General features: G+C 39.6%; 1 protein-coding gene across 2 annotated transcripts in view; it reads right to left on the bottom strand.

The window, feature by feature from the left end:
- Nucleotides 1–1,042: 1,042 nt before the first annotated feature.
- The window catches only part of EXPH5 (exophilin 5), a 37,038-nt gene continuing 15,026 nt past the window's right edge, over nt 1,043–23,054 (bottom strand). The window contains exons 2-6 of one of the 2 annotated variants that reach the window (XM_088051592.1): nt 21,004–21,161; nt 16,734–16,878; nt 12,113–12,161; nt 10,444–10,570; nt 1,043–8,840 (exon numbers count right to left, since the gene is read on the bottom strand). In XM_088051592.1, the coding sequence (XP_087907718.1) occupies nt 3,532–8,840; nt 10,444–10,570; nt 12,113–12,161; nt 16,734–16,878; nt 21,004–21,161 (5,788 nt within the window). In that variant the 3' untranslated portion in view covers nt 1,043–3,531. Of the gene's footprint in view, nt 8,841–10,443; nt 10,571–12,112; nt 12,162–14,759; nt 14,951–16,733; nt 16,879–21,003; nt 21,162–23,054 lie in introns of those variants that run through there. The other variant, XM_088051593.1, reaches the window with a different exon arrangement.

Below are 23,054 nucleotides of genomic sequence, written 5' to 3'. Positions count from 1 at the left end.
AAGACGAGATGGTCACCCTCTAACACCTCCATGTTTTAGGCTGAGGCACAGGTTGCCCAGAAAGATTGTCCAGTCTTGTATCCTCAGGTATTTTCAAGCCTCAACTGGATGAAGACTTAAGAAGGTGGCCCTGACCTCGAAGCCATTCTGCTGTGAGCAGGAGGCTGGACCAGAGACCTTCTGAAGTCACATCAACCCTGACTTATCCTTTGATGAATCCATGAAATTTCTGTCCCTTCTTTCAAATGTCATCAAGATGGTGGAATGCCCAAAGATCATATGGGTACATGCATGACCTACTGGGTGGACAGAAGTCTAGACAGAAAAACCACCTTAGTTCATAAGCCATATTTCCTTCAGAAGGCAGGCTGAAGGACTGCATCACTGAGCTCAGGTACCACAAATACTGGCTGTAGTAATTAAGGCTGAAAGACTATGGTGAGTCTCACACTATTACATGGCACGTGGCAGCCAGGTTTCACTCAGGCCTAATTGCAGCTGAAGGGATTTTCACATGGAGCTCATCACCTTGTAAAAATACTCATCAAACACTACCCTTGACCCCTACATGGAGTATAGGCACCTCAAGGCAAGTTATAGGCTCCCTAAGGGTTTATTATGTCTACTGTAAAGATTCTACCATGGATGGAAAACTATTTGTGTGCTGGAGACTCATCGGCTGGCAGGACAAGAGAAGGCAGCACATCCTGCCTGTGCAGGAGGCAGGCCTGAGCCTGGCAGCTGATGTGACTGCTAGCTACAGCTATGAGATGGACCAAGGCTGCCTGCCCTGCTCAATCCATGGCTTTGTTGGCCATCAGCAGCCTGATGATCTTGGCAACCATATTAAGATGCTGGATTTTTGGGGTTTTTTTATTGTCTACTGCATTCACAGCATGTGAAAAACAAATACAGTACCAATACATTTTTTAATGTAAATGCAGAATTTATTTCAAACAAGTAGTTTTAAATGTGAAAATCCTGTAAATTACCAATATTTATAGAATATATTTTTGCCAAAGAAAATCTTGGAAGAGTGGAAGTGTCAAAATTTGGCTCTGCTAAACTGAATGGAACTGATTGATATTCAAAAGATATTTCTCCCTGTGCTTTCATGCAATTGACTGTTAGAATACTACTATTCAATGTAAATTTTAGTTTACAGATCCTCAACAGGCTGCAGTCTTCCACAACTGATTTACAATCAGAAGCAGTTTTTACTTGCTTACATTAAATCAAGCCACCTGATTTTCTGTCATACACAGCATAGCAAATGAAAAAAACTTATACCTGCAAGGTGAGCACTTAATCCAACTACTGTTGAATGGATAGAAGCTATTTACAAATAAAAATGCTCTAAACCATCTACGTCTAGTCAAGAAAAACTGTATGACCATTTACTTCCTTTTTCCACATTTCTTTTATTATTCTTTACCTTATGTAGGCTGGTATCCCAAATTTTTGGATTAATTTATTTTGCAGAAATGTACAACAGCAGAAACTCAGCACAGATACTCAGCTGGTTTTGTCTTACTCTACAGAATCCTGTACACACAGAGAATATAAACATTTACAGAAAAACATAATTTCTCCTTTGAACACCACATTTTACAAGACTGGAATTATACAGTAGTCATTTCCTTCCAGCATTGCCTCTGTTCTTTTATCCTTGTGAAACAGGCATGTCGTAGAGATCAATTCTGACTATAAATATACAGTTTAAGTTAAGTCTTTCTATGTACAACAAAAGACAAATTACCCCAGCGAAAAGTAATAATAATTATATATCAGTACAGATTTAAACTACAGATCCACTTCTTTAACGAAGCTTACAGTGTGAAAAAATAAAAAATTACCTACTGTAATATTTGCATCTTTTAGATTCTTGTGGAGTAGTCAGTGATACAAGCATTGCTTGTTTTGTGTAAAATATGTTATTTTCAAATGCCAGTATACTGTCCTTCAAGTTAGAAAAATATAATTATGTCCTACAGAAATTTTATTGGATTAAAAAGCATATAAAAATATGGACCATCATTTCAGACCATATATGAAATCAGAAATAAAGTAGAAGAAAATGTAAAATTATTTTAAAATACACCTTCTGGTTCAGTAAGCCAGATTCTGATTTTTCATAAAAAGAGAACAAAGCTTAGCTAGAAATTTAATGACCAGGGACAAGTTTTGGCTACTGACTAATAATACTACATTATTTTTGTGGCTGAAGAAAAGCCAATGGAAAATATTTACACCCATTCAGTTTAGAGGACAAAGAGTGCTGTGGTCACAGCAGGAACAGTTGAAAAATACCAAAAAGGGATAGTAATTTAACAAAGGGCAAAGAGACTTTCTTACTGGTTTTATTTACTCTGCATGTAAAAAGCTCCCAGCCTGTATGGTGCAGTGGTGCTGCAGCCAAGTGCCCTCTCAGGATGCCCCAGTGCTGCTGCCCTGAAGGAGTCCAGTGGCCGCAGGTGCCTCATCCTGAGACCAGCCAAGAAGGGGCAGCTGCAGAACTTTGGGATCTCACAAATTGTTTTGGTTATCTTCTCACTACTAGGACAACTAAAGGTTTAACCTATGAGGTTAATACAGGAAATTAACAGGCTAAACTTTTTTTATATTTTGAATTGTTAAAAGTGTCTGACTTTTAATCCAAATTAACTTGTTTCTAAGTCAAAGGCAGAAATCTGGCCAATCATATCAACTGTAACCAAAGATGTGCTGGTTATGAATCTTCCATGTCTGGAAAGCAGATTTTCATGCTCAGTTGTCTTTCTTTTGGTCAGTTTCTCCATGCTGTGCCCTGTGTTGAGCTTTTTCTCCCACACTAGAGGTACTTCTGCAACTCACATGGCTCACTGCTCTTGCAATGCTGAAAAGTCCTGGTGTGGAATCTGCCTCAACAGCACAGCAGAACAAATGCCACCAGGGACATTGCTGCTATGCTTCCCAGGAATGCAGAAAAAGAACATTCATACAGAAATCTGTAAAGATTTAAGAGGTTTCATTTTGTGAGGATATTTGTTCAGTGGGAAGGATTAGCATTATCATGCTTGATAATGAGGAAGATTGTGTCCTGGTTTAGGAGAAACAGCAAATTATCAGCAAAGTAACTTCTTGGTTTTCTGTTAAGTTCTGTAAGAAAAAGCAGCTCAAGCTAGAATTTAGCCATTCCAGCACTGCGTAGCTGGCAGGAACCTAACTACTGCTTGCTGACTCAGAGGAAAGCCATCCCTGGACTTACACTGCCCAAAGCTCCACAGCTGTTTACCTTCTATTATATGGGGAAGGGATTTTTTTAACATTGTTTTTCCCTGCTGAGAGAAACAGGAAAGGTGAAGCCACACATTTAATACAAAAGTCAAATGCTCAGCTAATATAACATACATTTCAAGGGAGTTCCCTTGAAACTAAGGAAGCTGCACCAATTTATAGCAGCATAAGAATGGGGCTCAGCATATTTGACATGTTTTTGCCTGCCCAGAAACTACCACACTACTATTGTGCCATCTTAGTACCACAGTCCCTTCATAGCTCTGATTCTTTGTCTATCTCATCTAGGTAATATTCATCATCGGTGGTGGTATCACTGTCCGAGTCCGAGTAAGCGGCTGGGTCTTCCACGTAGGTATCAGTCAGCTCTCGGGGGGATGAAGCAGCTGATGACATTTTGCTCCCAGCAGAACTCGAGCTCAGAAGCTCAGCCCTGTTTACAGAAGAGCTCTCTGTATCTCTGAAAGCACCAGGGTTATTAAGAAGACATGGTCTCCATAATCGCCCTTCTGTGAGTGACCTCTTGATATTTTCCAGGAAAGCCAGTTGTTGCTCTTTGCCAAATATACCAAATTCCACAGATGGATACATTAAATTTCTAGTGCTGTAACATTTTTCATCGTCTGATGCCCAGTTTTCATTCTCATCACAAGACAACAGCTCTGAGTAAGATTTAAATCTCTTCCCATGTATGCCATCTTTGGGTAGAATATTGGTTCCTGAGGCAGAGGTCTCAAGGGAATCTCGGGCACAAACACCCTCAGAGAGGTGACGCTCACGCTGACTTTTCACATGGCTCTTGTGTAACTGATAGCTATTGAGGTTAGCGTTTTCTAAGCCAGTAGGCTGAGAGGTATTTTGACGCTGACCAAGCACTCTCTGGGAAGTCAAGTTTTGCTCTGGACATGTGTCTGCCTGCAGGCAGCTGTTTATATAGGTGTTGGAGTTTTTGTCAGTCAAAAGTGGCAAGGGAGGAGCGCAGACATGACTGCTAGCTCTTCCTTTCTCTTCATCCAGTGGGTATGAGGTAGTAGCACTGGGAGAGATGGGCTGGCTTTTGCTTTCTAACCCGAGATCAATTGTTTGGGAATTCTTATTTCTTGCGGTTACTGCTTTATCTGGAAACAACGTTGTGAGTCTTGGCCTATTTTCCACTTTCACTGCAGTTTTTTGAGGACTGATGGCTTCCCTCTGGGTGTATGAACTTGTAAAAGGCCTCCTTTTGGTGTTAACAAGCAAAGAAGGATCATTCTGATTTCCAGGCTTCTTATTATCAGCTGTTCTTGGTCTTGGAGTATTCTTGTCAGAGTTCAGACTGTGATTCTGATTTCCATTGTCCAACTCCAGGAATGGCTGGTGGGAATCCATTGAAATCAACGAGTCAAGAGACATGTTGACCTCTAAAGAAGTAGCACTTCCATCATTCTGTGAAAAAATGTTACTTATGTGTGGTTTGGGGGGTAGATTTTTACTTGAAAATTTACGACTTGTTTTGTAAACAGCTGCCAATTTATTTTTAATTGAAGGTCTGTTTTTCCTTTTCTCTATATCTTTGTCTCTTGTGCAGTCAGAGAGAAGCTTGTTTTCCTCTTCTGGACTCTGTGTTATGTTCTGATCTTGTGTAACCCTGGGGACTTTATCTTTAATGTTCAGGTTGCCCTCACTATGCCTCTCTGATTCCTGAAAACCACTGTAAACTTTACCCATATGAGAACTCGGTGAGTTTTGCTCTTTTTTAATTTTTGAATTCTTTACTTTGTCTGTATCTGTGCTAGCCACTTTGTCTAGCTGAAGTAATGGATTGGCACTGGATGCTGTGCTTACCTGAGATGCTTTGCTTGGAGACTCTGGAAGCACTTTGCTACGAAAGTTTAAACCATTCTCTTTTTTTCTTGAACTGTCAGCCCTTAATTGCAGTCCACTAAATTTATTATTACACAGAGGAGTGGTTCGGTGTAGGACACCTACTCTCTGTTTAACTTGGGCACTATCCCTGTACACATCTTCCACGGGATTAAGTGGCACATCAGCATGCTCTGCATTACCACTACTTCCAAGGGAACTTTTCTCTCTGGAGCGGAGGAATAAACTGTTCAGATTTTTCTTGTTCACTTTTGGGGGCTGAGAGCAATTTTCAGAGCTTCCCTTCTGTACTGTATTTTTATTTGTTGAATTAGAATATAAAGGATTCTCTACATGTCTGCCTGGCTTGGGAGGGGTTGATAAAGTGGACATTAGTGGTGTGGTTGTTTGTAAAATTTCCTTCTTTTCTTTTATATGTATTTCTGCCTTTTGGCTGCTTGAAGCATCAGAAATGGCCTTACCTGACTTAGCCACTACTGCCATAGATTGTGGGCCACCAAAAGAAATTTCTTTTGTCACCACATCAGAAAGTACATTTTCTGCTAATGAAAGATGTGCTGAATTATCTTTCTTGTTAGGTACCACACTCACCGACTTCTCAGAGCTAGGGGATAAGTGAGAATTCTCTTCTTCACTATCAGCAGCAGTTCTTAAGTTCTGAGGTGTGACCAGAACTGAAGATACTTGGTTAGAAGAATATGAAGGCACCTCTTTTTCTGAAGTAGTAGGGAAAAAAACATTTTCTAAACTCACATGACCTTCATTTTTCTTGTTTTGTATTCTTGGTGACTGAGCATTTTCTTTGGGACAAGGTAAATCTGCATCCTCTGAATTATCTCTAAAGAGGCTACAAAATGTTTTTGAATGTCTCCGTGGTAGTGTGTAATAAATTGAAACTAGTTCATGATACTTGACATGATCTTCATCAACACAAACTGTAAATGTGCTTGTGGTTTTATATTTCTGCAAAAAATTTCCCCCCTCCTTATAATCTGGAAACACAGAGGATTCTCTTCTACTTAGATGTTTACATCTGTCTGTCAAATCAACTGATGTACTACTACTTACTGAATCATTAATATGTTTGGTTAAAGGACTGCAGTAATCTTTGTCACTTGTGGCAGCATTTAATGAGGCTGATGTTAAAAAGGAACATTTTGGATCTAAACAAGACACATCTCTTTGATTAAAATAAGAGGTGTCAGCTCTGTGCAGAGTTTCAGACCTTAAACAATCGTATGTTGTTCTACTTTCTCTAGGTAAAGAGATGGGCGTCTCTGACATAATACTACCAGCAATGCTAGCTGATTTTCTAGGCAAAGTGTAATAAATAACAAGGGGGTCAGAAGACTTGGAGCTGTTTCTGCCAGGGGAGCCAGTAATGCTGCAGCTACTGGTATGTCTTGGCGAGCTGTCTTGCTTGTGAAACCTTCTGATACAAGGTGAAGTACTCCTCATTTTTTCCATTCCTTTTTCAAGGCAAAAATAACTTAAACTATTTTCAGAGGTATTGGGGTCTCCATCAAAGCTATGCATATAAATATTTTCAGAATATCCATTTTGTGGAGAACTAGTAGTGAATTTTCCATTACAGTCCTTAGTAACTAAAGTGCTTGCATTTTGCAGTGTTTTCTGTGAAATCTCTTTGCTAACACCTGTTCTACTCACTTCAGCTGTTTTCCCCGCTTCTGCTTGAGATTCAGTAGCAGTGCAATTTACTGAAGAGCTAGTTCGTGTTCCTAAGCATTTAGCATTGTCTTTATGAGAAAATGCTTGTGGAGAGTTTTGTGAGAAACTAGATGAGCACTCAGGAGGACAGGACAACAGGCCTTGACAGTTTGCTAATTTTTCAGTGGATAGAGCAGAAGTAACATTCAGCAGTGAGGAATGTCTCTTTGAAGTAGCTTTGTTAAGGGCTTCTACACTCCAATTATCCTGATTGATACTCTCTCTTTGTGCTGCATAATGCAGATTATGTTCCCATTCTTTCTGACTTGGAAGAAAAGGTTCCTTCCTGCTCCCATCAGCTGGCAAAATACACGGAGGCTGATTGAACACACTGCTGGGTGGGCAATCATTTTCCTTCATTTCTACATTTCTTTTATCACTATTTGATGTATAAATTTTTGTAGCATCTCCTCTGGCAGTAGCTTGGGTTTGTCTCTTTGATGTCACTGTGTTAAAGAGAGGTACATCTCTTTGCCACATGGCAGAAGCAGGGCTGTTAGAGGTAAAATTCCGTGCATTGATGTAGCTTGTATCTGCTTGTTGAGGAGCTGACTGTAACAGCGTGTCTTCATCTGGCTGTTTCACACCTTCCACCTTTTCCAGGTGTGTAAAGTCTGCCTTAGTACTCCTTTGGGTAACAACTACTGAATTCCTGTTCAGTCCTGTATGTTTTGGTTGGTCCTTTGAATTGGGAAAGACTGACTCATCAGTTCTGATACCAGATGAAGAAACAGAAGAGTTAGAACTCAGCCAAGGCTGACAGCCCTCAGTGAATTCTGAAAAATTTCTATTTGGACTTCTTGTCATCCTTTTGATACTTGTATTTTCTGGAGAGTACATGTGAAAATTGTTCTGCAGGCGCTGTGAACCAAACTTGGCATTCTTTGTATGTGTCCACTGGTGGTCATTTAAATTAGCCATAAACACTTCAAAGCTGGCATCGGGGGAAATAAACACTTCATCACTGTAACACTGAGGAATATCAGCCCAAGAAGGATAGCTGTCTTCTCTTCCATAAGAATTTTTTTGGTTTGCATACAACTTGCCATGAGAAGAGGTATCTCTATAGTAGGATCTAGAGAGATTATTTTCTGATTTGTATAAAGGATAGTTTTCCCAGTTATCAAAGGGCAACGGAGAAGGAGCTTTGTCAGGGCAACTAACTCTACTAAAGCAATTACTGCTTGAAATAGATCTTCTGTAGTGGTGTTTTGAGTGGTAACTTGGGTATTTCTTAGTTTCTTGCAAAGAGCTGGGATATCTACCATGGTCTGTAGCATGAAACTCCATCAGTGATTGAGTTCTAAACATTGTTTCTGGAGTTTGTTCTGAAGAGTCTGGTGTGTTGTTCCAAACAATGGAAGACAGAGGAATTCTCTTTGGGTTCTGTCGACCAAGCCTGGGTACAAAACCATTCTTGCTCTCCCTTGCCAATGGATGTTGTAAACTAGATGCTGATAGCTGATCAGAAGATACTGATGATGGACATCTCCGAAGGGAACACACGGAGTAACTTCTGCCAGCTGCATCCCTGTTGATACAACCCTTGTGCCTAAATCCACTGTTCTGTGTTACAGAAGGGGGATATAAGCTCCCTTCTGAAGAGCGTCCGAAAGAAACCGCAGACAGCCTCCTGCGGTGCAGACGAGGATTTCCATCGACTGCATCTCCATAACTGCAGTCTTCTTGAAAGGCTGTTTGGTGCCAGTTTATATATGCACTGTGTAACTTCCTTGGTCTGATGAATATCTTGTGTTCATCTTTGGCCCTTAGTGTTCTCAGTCCATCTGGGAAAAATGTGCTAGGCATGTCCCTCCAGTCATTTCTCTGTTGCCCTCTACTAGCAGTCTGCCTCTTTGAAATAGGGAATGCACTACTATTTTGGACATTTGATGCACTGCTAGTAGAAACTGTTCTTTCCAAAGGGTCTTGGGTTTGTTCCTGGGCCAGCTGATCATCCAGATCACTTAGAACTGCACAGGGAAAAACAAAAAAGATACTTGGTTTTGTTTTCTTTAATAATCTTCTGACTGCTTATGTTAAAAAGTTTAATGTACTACATTAATAATCAAAACTAGCTTTAAAAGGAGTCAGCTTCTCAGCATTCAAAACCCTTTCCAAACCACACATTCTTCCTCCATAGGACCTTTCAGCAGTCACCCATTATGACTACAAGAAAAAAAATGGTCTCCGTGACTGCTCTTTATGTAAATGTTAGTCTTTATGCTATTTAGAAGAAGAACAAAACAATTTGAAGTATGAGTTCTCACTCACACATTGTATACGTGTGTGTGTGTGTGCACACATGCATAAATGTTCCAAATATAATCTGTAAGCAAAAAAATCCCTGAAAAACATTCACTAGACAAACATGGACTTTCTGTGTGTTCACAAAGCAGAGTTATGATATAACTATAACAAAACAGAATCCTGCAAACCATCAAACAAGCATATTCAACATTCTGCCATGTCTACTGTTTGTTTCATTCATAAAAGAAGTTCTCTTCTGAATTATATGAGCACTGAAAATGGCATTTTCTGGATAAGAAAGGTAATTAAATAGTTAGGAAGCTGTGATTCAGTCTAGCAACAAATATGTATTTATATAAATATATATAGGCAACCTTATGAACTAGAATTAAACACTACATAGCTTTATTAACCAAGATAGTCAGAAGACTATAGCAATGTATTAAAACTGTATATAAAAATATATAAAATATATATAAAAATGTATTGTCAAAACCAATTATGCCTTTGCTAATTGTATTCTTCTGCTATTTTGAAAATACCACAGATAATATACAATAGATATGATTGTTTTGTTACAGAATTTCCTAATCCACTTAAATACATAAGACTGAGTGTTCAGTCATTACTGACCAGCGTTAACACTACAAAAGCATTAAGAAAGCATTGATAAGTATGTATGAAATGTGATCCAAAGGTACTAAAATTCTCCATTCTTCCTAAGTTTCTCTTCATCACACAAAAGAGAAGGTTCCTGAGAAACTCAGCTTAGAACAAGAAAAAAGATGAGTTGTTTCTGAGTCTTCCATTGTGAGGACATGAGTCAAGCTAAAACTCTTGCAAGCTGCAACTCTTGACTGGGGGTATAAAAAGGCTCCCAGAAAACTAACTGGATGTCATAATGCCTCTTGCTTCTGTGGTTTGTGGCTTTACAGTTTATAAAACCAGGCCAAATAATTCATCATTATCAAAATTATGCATGCAGGAAACTGGGATAGAATTCTCACATAACCATATGTCTGCATCTAAAGGGTGTTGTACGGGCTCCTGGCAGAAACAGCAGAGAGAACTGTGCACAGTTTCCTGGGATTCTTCTGAACTGTATTAGTGTGAGATGAAATGCGTTCTGAGAGTGATCACTGACATCTCCTGAAGTCAGTGTTGGAGCAGACATTCTGCTGTCAGACGAAGATAACAAAAAGTAGCCACTCTGCTAGAAATGAGCTATGTTTTACAGCCTGTGCTTTTGCAAAAAATTCTCTCAAACCACAGTTGCTTCTGGTAACAATTCTATCAAACAGTACCAAAATAAGGACACACACTTACCACTGAAAATCTCCTTCTCTAGCTGTTCATTCCATTCCAGTGTACTTTTCTCCATTGTTTCATTTTGGTTTGTATCAATAGAATGAGCACTTGTTTCAGCTGACATTGGGGAATTACACATTTCAGCCTATTAAAAAAAAAATTGTAAGGTAACCTGGTTTCAGTTCTACATGTGGGTTCAAATCACATTTCACATGTCACATCACAAATTGTGTCACAAGTCCCAGAGGTGAGCTAGCTCTTTCAGTCCATTAAATAACATATTATTAAAATACACAACTGAGGTTGTAAAATTGCATGCATTTTATAGACTTCTACACATATAATAAGGAGAATTACTCATCTTCCCCTCATCCTGTAGCATGTTTTGGATAAGGGCATGGTTTACTTATTTTATCCAAATGTATCCTCATTGCATTGTATTTCTCACTTTAGTTTTCCACAATCACTTCTTCCTTGACCAGTGTATTTTAAAATTCACACACTGGCCTCCCAACAGAGATTTAATAATTTTACATTACAGTCCACTTGCTTATTGCAAGACAGCACTTAGGGGTAAAATTGGGGAAAATGTCATCCTATTCCCCATCTGTGTTTGGCTTACATGTTAAACTGAGAGGCTCTCTCCCACCCATATTTCTCTCAGCTCACAGTCTCAGATGGTGGAAGTGCAGACAACTGTTTAACTGCTAAATTATTTTAGCTGAAACTCTTCCTCCTTTTTTTAAAAAAACCTACCCTACTACTTTTTTGTTTGCCATATTCATAATATTTTACTTGTCTCGTTATAATATAGCTTTATATAATATGCTTATATAACAGATAGGATTCTCTGATAAGATCTTTGCTCAGTCATATATTAATATAGATTACCCCTTTGTTTTTGAAATATGAGAGAAGGGAGGCGGCCAGTTTACATCCTCTGTGCCTTTGATTATACAGTATATACCTTCCTAGTCCCCTCTGTGGTTATACCACCCAATTGAAGATGAGGAAAACCATGTTAGTAAAACAGAGTAATAAGGCAATTAAGATAGAAAATATAATCCTTGGAAGAAATTCTGATATTTCAACAGCATGCACTTAAATTACATCATAAATAAATCTGTTATTTTATCCTTAAAATGAGCATGTGCTTATAAAATGGAACATACATCCATCAAAAAAAAAAGAAAAAAATTTCTACTTCAAAATTTACATTTATGTGGTAACTCTGTGCATAGAAATGTTGCACAAACAGTTCTAGCTTACTGCCTGCCCAAGCCAGCTACTCTTTTTTCATCGTTGTACAAATGAAACGAAACAAAGTAAATACACTAGATTATTGTTTAGTGTGAGTTTTGATCTATTTACAGGTTGGTTACAGTTGCCAAGATATGTGAAGGTCTTGACCTAGGAAAAGATCCATGCAATGATTCTGTCATTATGAGAGAAATGAAATCTGGCAGAGCTAGATGTAGGGCCTAGCTAGGAAAGCTTTGGACTTTAACAGACAAGCTCAGTCTACTACGTGCAACAAGTTCACAACATAGATATTTTACTTAGCATTTGAAACAAAAACTGCAAGAATACTATTTAAACAGATATTAAAGCAATAGCCTATACCAAGGGGACTAGGTTTTGAAAAATCTGTATTTAAACATTGCAGACAATAAATTGGTAAGCTTACCGTTGCCATTTCTTCCACTTTTGAGGCTGGGCTAGCAGAACTGTCATATCTGTTGGCAGAGGGATTTAAATGTTGGCTTTGAAAAGGAACTTGATGTAATTTCATCAGGTAGTAAATATCCAGCTTCTCATTTTAACAACTGTTGAGAAGCATCTTAAGAAAACTTTCTTTATGAAGAATTCATCCTTAACCCACCCCCTCCCACCAAAATTCTGCAAAAATAAAGTGCTGGGAAAATGTATCATTCAGTTTGGCCTTGTCAGCTTAGAAACTTCATAACTGCACAGCCAAAAGTAAACTCAACCTACTGACATCTCAATGTCTGCAACAGTCATAAAGTAGTTGTTTCAATCCAGCATTATGGTAAGATGGTATTTGTTCTTTTACCAAGCAAAAAAAAAAAATTAGTAGGTACTATTCATAGCCTAAGTTATATACTTGTTAATCTCTGAGTGGTTTGCATCTGCAATTCTATTGTTTTTCTCTTCCATTTCACCTATGCTCTGTCCCTGCAAAGGAGGAGAGACAGACAGCAGATTGGTTTTGGTAGGAACTTTTGAACTTGCTGCTACTCACCCAAAACAGCCTTTATTTACTAATTTTTAAGACATGGTAGAAAGCTCATCTGCTTTCCTAAGCTATTTAAGGCTGCAAGAGCTTGGCAGAGAACTGGCTCGAGTGTCCGTGAGTAATGCAGCAGTTAGAACAAGCCAAGAAGCCCTGAACATAGAAGTACTCTGTTCAATGGGGTAAGTTGCAGACAAACACAAAATAAACGAAAGAAACAAGAACAGGACTAGACTTCCCTGAGTCTATTCGAGTCTGCAGATCCTTGTTTTACAACTAAGCAAACCCAGTCCCTTCAAAAGCCCTGAAGGAAATGTTGATTAGCCTGTGCTTATTACCAGTTCTTCCTTGTCTCAGAAACCTTTTTCCCAGGAAGTTAATTCTTGGGAGAAAATGAAGTAGGGAAAGATGGTTCTGCTCAGTCCTGTTTGTCTCAAAGTCTTTTTGAATGACCTTGTTCTTAGGCTCTTAAAACCTCCCTGTGCTCAGGTAGACTACTTTATTGTGCTTCAACAGCAAGTATAAACCGGCTTGTTGGCAAGTTCTTTGTGGCCCAGCCTTTCCTCCTGAAGTGCTTTGTCATTTGTTTGCAATGTGCTTGCAGGCAGGGAAGAACAGTTGAAAGGTGCAATTTGTTTTTGCTTCTGTAATTGTGAACTGTAAAACCAGGATTCCTCTCTGACATGGGGTCCAACTGAAACCAAACAAGCCTGTTGACTTCAGCAGGCTTAGGATTTGGCTAGACAGTCTGAAAATGAAATTCCCAATTTTCCCTTGTAGCTCTGAATAAAAACAGCCATTAAATCAGAGGGTTACCTCTCCCGTTGAATGAAGTTTACAGAACCAGAGCTCAGAAATGTATGTAGCTTTTCTTTTAAACTTAAAAAAAGTTGTGTTTAAATACTTCTAAAAAACAACGAAACTTAAGTTTCAGAGCTTTCACAATGATTTCCTGCAAATTAAATTCAGTAAAATCCTGTGGCTTAGCAAGTTACCTTAGTTTTACTTATATGCATAACAAAAATGCAAAAGCTTTGTCAGAAGCTTTCTTCTTCAGTTTTACTGTGCAAAGCCACTCTTTGGCAAAACACAAGAGCACAAATCTTTCCCCACTTGATGCTGTATTAATTGCTCCTTGCAATGAACCTATGTGAAGTAGACACGTTAGTTAGAAATGTCAGTTAGAAATGTCTTCTGATAGTCTAGGCAAAATTTAAATTTTCATTTGCACCTCTGGCACTATTCTAAATTCATCTATGTCTTTATTGTCACTGTTCTCTCAGAAGTAACTGGTCATTGCATCCTGCTTTACTTTTCTCCCTGGTAACTTATACTGACGAGGTTATTTTAATCTTTTCCCTATGCCAATCTCCGCAGTTCCCAAACTGCTGCCTTATTATTTTCTATGAACTGTTTTAAATTTTCTAGAATTTCAAAATTAAAGTTTTTCTTAATTTCAGAGAAATACTGCTTAATTTTAGAAAACAGTAATTCATTTTCTTTTTTGGCTAACAACACTGAGCAATGCTTACATTGTTTTGCACACAATGTATATGCGCATACTTGTGAATATTGTCTATTATTCATAAGCAGGAAAGAAGCTAAATTGATGTTCAAGTTCAGAAATATTTGCCATCTGGAAAATACTCCTCACTATGGAAAATGAGAAATTCCATTTTATACTTTTCCACTTACATACATATGTATCTCTTTAATGACAATCAAATGTAAGATTAAAAGTAAAAGATGACTATCACTACTGGTAACAATAATAAAAAAACATGAATTAAAATCTGCTGCAAATTAGTATTTCCACAGAGGCAAGGCACCTGTCTTCTGCAGGCTATCACCATGCTGTCTAATGTCAGTATAATCCATTTTCTTCAATACTATTCTTATCAATACTACATAAGAAGCCAACTAAAAACCAAACACATAACTCACATATGCTGAAAACACAATTATACAGCATTTTTGTCCAGAAAATATTAGAAAATAGTAAAGATGTATTCAAGAACATTGACACCTTTGAAACAAAAGTGATCAAACATTTCACTGCCTTCAGACTACAGTTACAAACCTTTTATTAGCATCTTCTGTAACTCCATGTAAGCGCACTCCTTCCTGCAGCATCCATCATTTATTCTTACAGTAAAATACCACTGCAGCTGATGAAACTCTCTCTCCAGAAATGAAAGGACCCTCTAAGCAGCCATTAATGTTTAGCCATGGAAAAGCTTCTGCCAGTTACGCTTACTTACAGGATTTACAGTGCTGCGTCCTACAGTGTTTCACTAGCTCTCCAAAATAACTCTACCTGGTGAGAGCCAGATTTTTTCAGTGCTTTGCCTATGCATAAAGCAAACCACATGCCACGGCAACACCTATAAGAGGGTGGGGGAAGTTTTCAACAGAGAGGCGTGACTACAAAATGTAGCAATCAGCTCAGTTACACGTCAGGATTGACTTGTTTATTTTTCAAGTTGTGCTCGGTCAGAAATCAAAGGCATCTGAGCCTGAGATACGATAGACTTTCCATGGAAAAGCCAGATAAACACACACGAGAAAAGCTAATGTAATGAGTAGGCACTGTTTGGGTTCTTTGCCTTCTTAAGAAATCATTCCGGTGCTTAGATTCTACAGCAAAGCCTCGACCTTCGCATGTGCTTTGGCTACCTCACTGTGCACCAGGATAAAGCACCCTTGAAATCTGATTCTCAGTTACACAAGTGTGCCTTCAATCTTCAGGGAAGATGGCAGCCCAGCATTTCTGTGTTCCAGGATGAGAGGCATTATATTTCTTGAGGTCACAAGAGAGAGGAACGAGAAGATGACAGGTATGGAGCAGTGTTAACACTGCATATTCTTTCTCTATGTTGTGTTGTTATGTAAGAGAATTGTTACCAGTGAATTTCCACAAAGCTAACATCACAGCCTCTACTCAAACCTCTCCTTAAATCTGCTGCTTTGATACAAACACTGTACAATAGCAAGCTGCTGTGTTACAAAACCTATGTATCAGACTAAACATAATTTCTTTAGAGGCTTTCATTCCCTTCCATTGTTTATTACAGCTGTTCCTTGTCTTACCATCATGCCAGCAGGGAGCCCCAGGCAGAGACTAGAATACCAATCTCACTGAGTGAAAATCAGCTTTTTGTACCAAAGATCTTGCACCTTTATACTTAGATTTCAAAGCACTGCACAATGCAGCTCGACCTGTGATTGCCAGTCCCAAGCATCACCCTAAGATGCACACAAGAATAGTAAGACTTTATTCACGTGTTGCTGACATACAGCCATACAGGACAAAAGTTAAGAGAGAACAGATAGCCTAACCAGCCTGACTGTAGCCTTCCCCCACCCCTTTCCCTCTGAACAGCTCCTTCAGTCCTGGGAATGGCAAAGAAGAAGGATGCTCTTCAAACAGCAGCTCCAGAGCTGCGTATGAGACCGTCTTTGGTTCAGAACCAAAAACCAAAGCAAACCAAAGTACTGAAATCAAAGCACTGACAAAGCACAGAAGACAAAAGTGCCAAGAGCTGTCCGGTTTGCCTGGCTGGAGCTAAAGCTGCAGGTCTGCCTCTAAACTGCCTCTGGGCTAGAAGTGGTGGGAACTGATGCAGCAGAGCTGCCTGGGGCTGGTACTCTCTGCCATGACTTGGGAAAGCTGTGCTTTCCTATTGTATCACAGCCATAGGGCACCAGATCCCCACGTGTCCTCTTGGGAGGGAATTAAATAGGATGCAACTGCTCCTAAGTCTACAGTCTCTCATGTAATTTAAAAGTCTTTATGCAAAACCTGAACAAAATAGCTTTAGCCAAGAGACTACCTACTACTTGTGACTTACTCCTCTTTCTTCTGACACAATACAGATAATCTCTCATTACAGGACCAAATAAAAGCCCAATCTTTCCAATGAGGTGGAAAGCAAGAGACTGGAAAAATAATTTAACAGAGTTTTCTAAAACTTTAGAACTTTGTTCTAAAACACAGAACAATTCATAGACATTTTTAAAGCTAGAAATAATGTATGTTCTGATTATAGCTCACCGTGCTTGCTTCTGAGTCTGAGTTTTCCTTGATTTTCTAAAGGAGGAAAGCCAAGCAAAAGGTGATCTGAACCCCAGAAAGGAAGCTGAAGTGGTCTTTTGTGCTTGAGGATTTGTGCGGGACGACATTTTTATTTCTTTATGATCTAAAAATGTGATAAAAAGTTGATTTGTTTCAAGTTCTTAATAAACACAGTATTAAAATATACATAAATGTTATGTCTTCATAAACAAATTTATTTTGCTTACCTTTTATGTCAGGAAAATCCAGTTTTGACATTTTTGGACAGACTGTGTGACATACTGGTTTATAATGACTAACTAGAAGACAGAGCAAGATAAACAGGTCTAAAGTTTCAAGAGGTATTATTTGTTTTGGGTGATGCATGTGAGATACATGAGGCTGCTTTTCACAAAATAATCAGCACTCAATCACTTGAAAATTATACCTGCTTTAAAATACAGGCAAATCAAACACTTGAAAATTGAGGCACCCACAATCACGACTCACTTTCTTTTTACGTTTGTAAGAAATATAATGTGACAACCCAGAATATACAATGACCTGACTGTAATGTAACTACATAACACTAACTCAGACTAATGTGTTCTCTGTATCATATAATTCCTTACAATGTGATTCCTGTGGCCACTGGGGTACCTTTTTTTTCCTGCTACAAACTGCATATCACATGTGTATTTTCAATGCAAGATATTGTGAATGATTTCTTTAGGAAGGTTATGACTTGTTTTCTTCAAATAGAGCATAAACTCAGTCTGCCTGTAAAAGTGGCTGGCACTTGGTGGGAAGATGAGGATTAGTATTGTTTATAGATAAGGGAAAGAAACTGAAGGACCTGCAGCACACTACAGTGAACTGGAGGATATGAGGAAACAAGACATCACTCAGGAACAAGGCATTTCTTTTTTCTTTTCCATTTAATGCAACACATGCCTGAAACAATACAACAGCCTGAAAATGGCTTATCTATTGACTGTAGGAGAAAGCAAACCCAGAAATTAGAGCGAAGTCTCATTTATAACAATAGCAAAGAGCAGCATTATGGACATTGTCCAAAATTATTCATGTCATGTAATTTAAATCCTATGTGTAATACATGGCCTTTCCTTCAATGACAATCTCTGTGTACTTCAAAATGCTGCATTCTTTAATCCTTTCAGAGCCTAATCTCTTGGTGGCATTGACTCGACAGAGCAGGTGACATCAAGAGAATCCTAATAGCACTCTGCCATAGCCAGGATGGTCTAGGGATGTAGACACAGCAAGGCTTGCAGGTAGAAGTAGTGCCTTTTATTTAGCCAGCTTATACAGCTGGAAATATCAAACAAGCCTCTGAGGCACACAAGCCCTTCTTCAGATCTGAAACAGAAACAGGTGTTTTCAAAGTTAAATACCAGAGAGCAATTACACAGAGTTTAGTCAACCAGACTATCTCTGAAAGAGAAAATAGTAGGTAGCTGAGGACTAGAGGGGATGTTGGGCAAAAAAGGTCAGAAAAAACTGAGATCTGTTCTGTGCAGGTCTGTAGTACCAGTAAAATGTTTAAGGTTTCACTTTTCTTTGAAATTCATGACTCTGCTTCCAGTTGCTATGAAGCACAAATAGGAAGAGCTCAATGAAAACATGCGGAAGTGTGAATGGAATAAAAGCATGTATCATGCTGGATAGTATCTTCTATCTGGATAGAAGATGAAAGACTGTACAGAATACCATGCTGTTTATAGAGACACCATGTTTCTTCTGCATGTTCATTTTGGATGGGCATCAGAACCTGTGAAATGAGATCTCAAGAAATTGCTTCCTGGTCAGGCCAACTTTTCAGGCTTTGACACTGCCACAAGCATTGGCATGCCTTTAGCCCACTGTTACCAGAAAAAAAATTCCACTGGTGTATTCTAACCTTTCTCACCCAAACTCATCTACTTATTCCAAATGTCATTAGGTGCTTTCTTAAGAAAACTAGGAAAAAACATTTTTTTTTGGTGCTGGTTTTGGCTGGCATAGTTACTTTTTTCCATGGTTGCTTGCATGGGCTATGTTCTGGACTTGTGCTGGAAGCAGTGTTGTTAACACAGGGATGTTTTAGTCACTGCTGAGCAGCACTTACACAGAGTTAAGGCCTTTCTACCTCTCACCCCACCCTCAGTGTGCACAGGGAGCTGGGAGGGGACACAGCTGGGACAACTGACCCCAGCTGACCCAAGGGACATTCCAGACCATACAGTACTATGCTCAGAGTATAGAGCTGAGGGGAAAAGACAGAAGGGAGGATGTTCAGAGTGATCGTGTTTGTCTTCCCAAGCAACCATTGTGTGTGATGGAGTGCAGCTTTCCTGGGGACAACTGAACACCTGCCTGCCTACAGAAAGTGGTAACTTAATTCTTTAGTTTGCTTCCCCTCATGTGCAAGACTTATCCTTTACCTATTAAACTGTCTTTATCTCAACTCACAGGTTCTCTCACTTTTAGCCTCCTGCCCATCCTGATGAGGGTCATCCTGAATGAGCCACTGGGTGGTGCTTAGTTGATGGCTGAGGTTAAACCACAAGAGTCCTTTAGGATGCCCTATGTAGGGCCCAAAGTGTTTGAGATAACGACAGATCTCAGTGGAATGTGCTAGACTTAATTTATCACTGTTCTTGCTGTTCAGCTATTAATTGACAGGCTCCTGTGCTTATTAGAGTGGAATGGTTATGTGCCATGGTTATGGTGTACCTCTGAAGGGACTGTGGCCAAGAAAAACTCCATAGAAGGTACACCTTGAAGCATCTGTGGCTGTGCATGTGGTCATGCTGGAGAACCTCAAAGTGTGTGGCCATGGGTAAGACCACGACAGAGCAAGTACTCCCCTGCAGGGACTGCAGCCATGGGTAAAGCCATGTTGGAGTAGGTGCATTTCTGAAGGCATTGTGGCCCATGGAGGAGGCCATGCTGGAAAAGGTGCACCTCAGATGCACTGGGGCTGTGGATAAGTCCATGCCACAGCAAGTATATCCATGGAGACACTGTGGCTCTACTTGGAGCAGGTACACCCCTGAGACTACACTGCAGGAGATGGGTAAGTCTAAGCTGGAACAGAGGCAAGATGAAAGCAGTGGGGTGGTTAATGGGGATAATGTGGAACCTGAGTGTGATATAAATGGTATGGAACAAGGAGTGTGAATGTGCTGGGTTTGGCTGTGATAGTTAATTATTTCCATAGTAGCTAATATGGGGCTATGTTCTGGATTTGTGCTGAGAACAATGTTGATAACTGAGGGATGTTTTCCTTGCTGCTGAACAGGGCTTACACAGAGCCAAGGCTTTTCTGTATCTCTCTTCCCCCCCGCCCCGCCACTAATGAGGATGCTGGGGGTGCACAAAGAGGCAGGAGGGGACACAGCTGGGGCAGCTGGCTCCAGGTGACCTGATGGATATCCCATACCCTATGGCATCATATTCAGTGTATAAAATCTAGGGGAAGAAGAGGGAAGGGGAGGGGGACATTCACAGTGATGGCATTTGTCTCCTCAAGTCACCATTACATGTGATGGAGCTCTGGAGATGGCTGAACACCTTACTGTGGGAAGTGCTGAATGAATGCCTTGCTTTGCTCACTTATGTGCGTGGCTTTTGCTTTATCTATCAACTGTCTTTGCCTCAATTCACTTTTAGCCCTCTCTTAGGTGGGGGAATGAGTGGCTGTGTAGTGCTTTGCTGCCAGCTGGGGTTAAACCACAAACTTTTTGTATAATGTAGATATCACTGCTTTGATTGGGAAACTACTACTGTATTTACTATAATTATACCAATTTTATTTCAATTAATAAAGACTTTTTTTTACAGTAAGAACAATTAATCAGTGGAACAGCCTCCTCAGGGATATGGCAGAGACCCCATCACTAGAGGTTTACAAGATGTGAATTTACAAACAGTGCTAAATAATCTCATCCAGGTTCCCTTTCCTATTAAAATCTGGACTTGAAGATCTTCTGATTTCCTCGCAACCTGGGCCATACTATGATTCCATATGGCATAACAATATCAGGATTTTCTGTTGTGAATCCAGCTCTGCTTTTAACAGAATCTGCTTAAGGAAACATACCCATTTTGAACATACAACTTTGGTAAAACTATGATACGAGAAGCTCAGTGCAAAACTCCTTAACCATTACACTCTAACATGCTGTAAAACATTGGTTTGGTGACCATTATTATATAATAATAGATTATATTTCCTTAGATAAGGAAATGGACAAATGCAACTTACTGGTGTTTTTGCTCTTCCTTAGCTGATGCTCTAATGGTGGTTTTAACAGTCTATTGACATCACTGTAATTCTGAAATTTTCTTCTTTTTATTTCTTCAAACCATTCTCCAGTCACTCCCTGCAGACCTTTTTCAGACTTCTTTCTCTTCAGAAGTTTGCTAAAAAGGAAAAAAAAGGAAAAATTACCAGCCCAGCATTAGGAACTCTCCCTGTTCTTCATTTAAGTATTTACAGTATATCTCTATATATAATGACTTTTACAAAGTCAGTGAGACTGACTTTGATGACAATGATACATTCACAGCAATTACATAAAAGTTTTAGTGACAGCAACATTCTACAGTTTAACAAATGAGATTATGGTACCAGGTTAAGTGGATGAATCAAGTGGATGCTTGCATTACTCTCTTCCTTGAGGAAGTGCATCTTTTTTCCTTGCAAGAATAAGGCAATCCATATGCATTCTAAAACTAACTGAAAGTAAGATTAAGTTGATCCAATAATCAAATTAGAATAAATAACACTCTAAATAAATTTAAACAATTTTTGAGATATTTATTCACTCATTTAAGTAGAAGCAATAACAAGATTTTTTTTTATTTATTATTATTTATTATTTTATTTTCAAGATTTTTTTTTTCTGCTCCCTGGCAGAGAGGTGTCCACATTTTCCATGCAAAGAACAGTAAATTGTGAATTCAGGTCATAGACATTCATGCAACATGTTCAACAAGTTTATCACATTTTCCTCTTTCCTTGATGCATAGTGACTTTGCCTGTGCTCAACATGGATGGAGGCAACTAATAATGAATACGAATGTTCTAACACACTGAGGTGCAGCCTGAGCATGCTACACACATGTGGCTGCAACTGAAGAAGGTATTTAGTAGAAGGTTCAGGTTTTAGACCAAGAGGTCATAGGAATGAATTGTTTAGCTGGACAGAAAAGAACAAGGTACAGTTGCAAAGGAGTGCAGGGACTTGCAAAGTAACTTGTTTTCAAATTACATTACACTAGTGTCAAAAGTATAGATGCAAATACAGCAAATCCACACCCCAACTGATTCTGATGGCAACAAAACAAGACTTCATGCACAGCCTGGAGATGTAATACTAAAGTTTGAGCAAGGCTTTCATGTAAATCTGCCTCCTTAATCAGTGGTAAAAATCTGTGTCTAGGAATACAGATGCACTCAGAGAACACAAGTTACTTCAGTTATCAATTTAAATAAAAACTCATTTGAGACAATATGACTTCACAGAACAAACTTAAATATCTAGTCTAGAAATTGATATATTTTGATCTGGAATTTATAGAGTTCACTGTCCATATTAGCCCCTACTGTGCACCTGGTGGCGTCTGATGGACAGGAAGGCTGGAGGGAGATATTTTTGGGAAATGAGTATTTCCCTTGAAGAAGATTACACAGCCGCATGCACGAGTACTAGCCATTCCAAATAAACTTATTACAAAGGCAAAAATGTTAATCGTCAGAGATATTACCGTACCATGGGAGTGACTAAACACCGTAAATGCACTGTGCAGCCTGGAACGTAGCCTAACACTGATGTGGAACAGGAGGGGATGAACGATGTGCTCTCAAGAGCCAACTCCATGACCTCATTTCTGTGGCCTTACCGAAGGGGATCCAAGACACTGGGCGGAGTAAAAGCACAGAGAAAGGCATGAGCAGCTTGGGCAGTGGCTGTAGCCACAGCGACTGCCCGGCAGACAAGGCGGGCGGTTCTGCTGAAGTCCCGAAAGCGGAGAGCACACGTTACGAGCCGGTCCCGCTCCTCCCGCGGGCCGAGGCTCCGGGACCGCCGCTCCCGGGACAGCGGCGGGCGGCGCCGGGCGCCCTCCTGCGGCAGTGCCGCCAGCCGAGCGCCCGCGGCCCGGAAGCGACAGGACGGACAGAGAAACAGCTATTTGCTGCACATTTACACATTCCAGAGCAAAGGGAAATAGAAAAAACCCGCAATCACTCTGACGTCGCCCATACCAGGCACTGCACGAACATGCCTCGCACTGAGAAACGGACTGACTTCA

Source organism: Pseudopodoces humilis, chromosome 2 (genome assembly GCF_049639895.1).
Source record: "Pseudopodoces humilis isolate 2021_Gansu_Grassland_sample_001 chromosome 2, ASM4963989v1, whole genome shotgun sequence".
Classification (NCBI taxonomy): Eukaryota; Metazoa; Chordata; class Aves; order Passeriformes; family Paridae; genus Pseudopodoces; species Pseudopodoces humilis.
The sequence above is the reverse complement of the archived record's forward strand: the minus strand, read 5'-3'. Positions and strand labels throughout refer to the sequence as shown.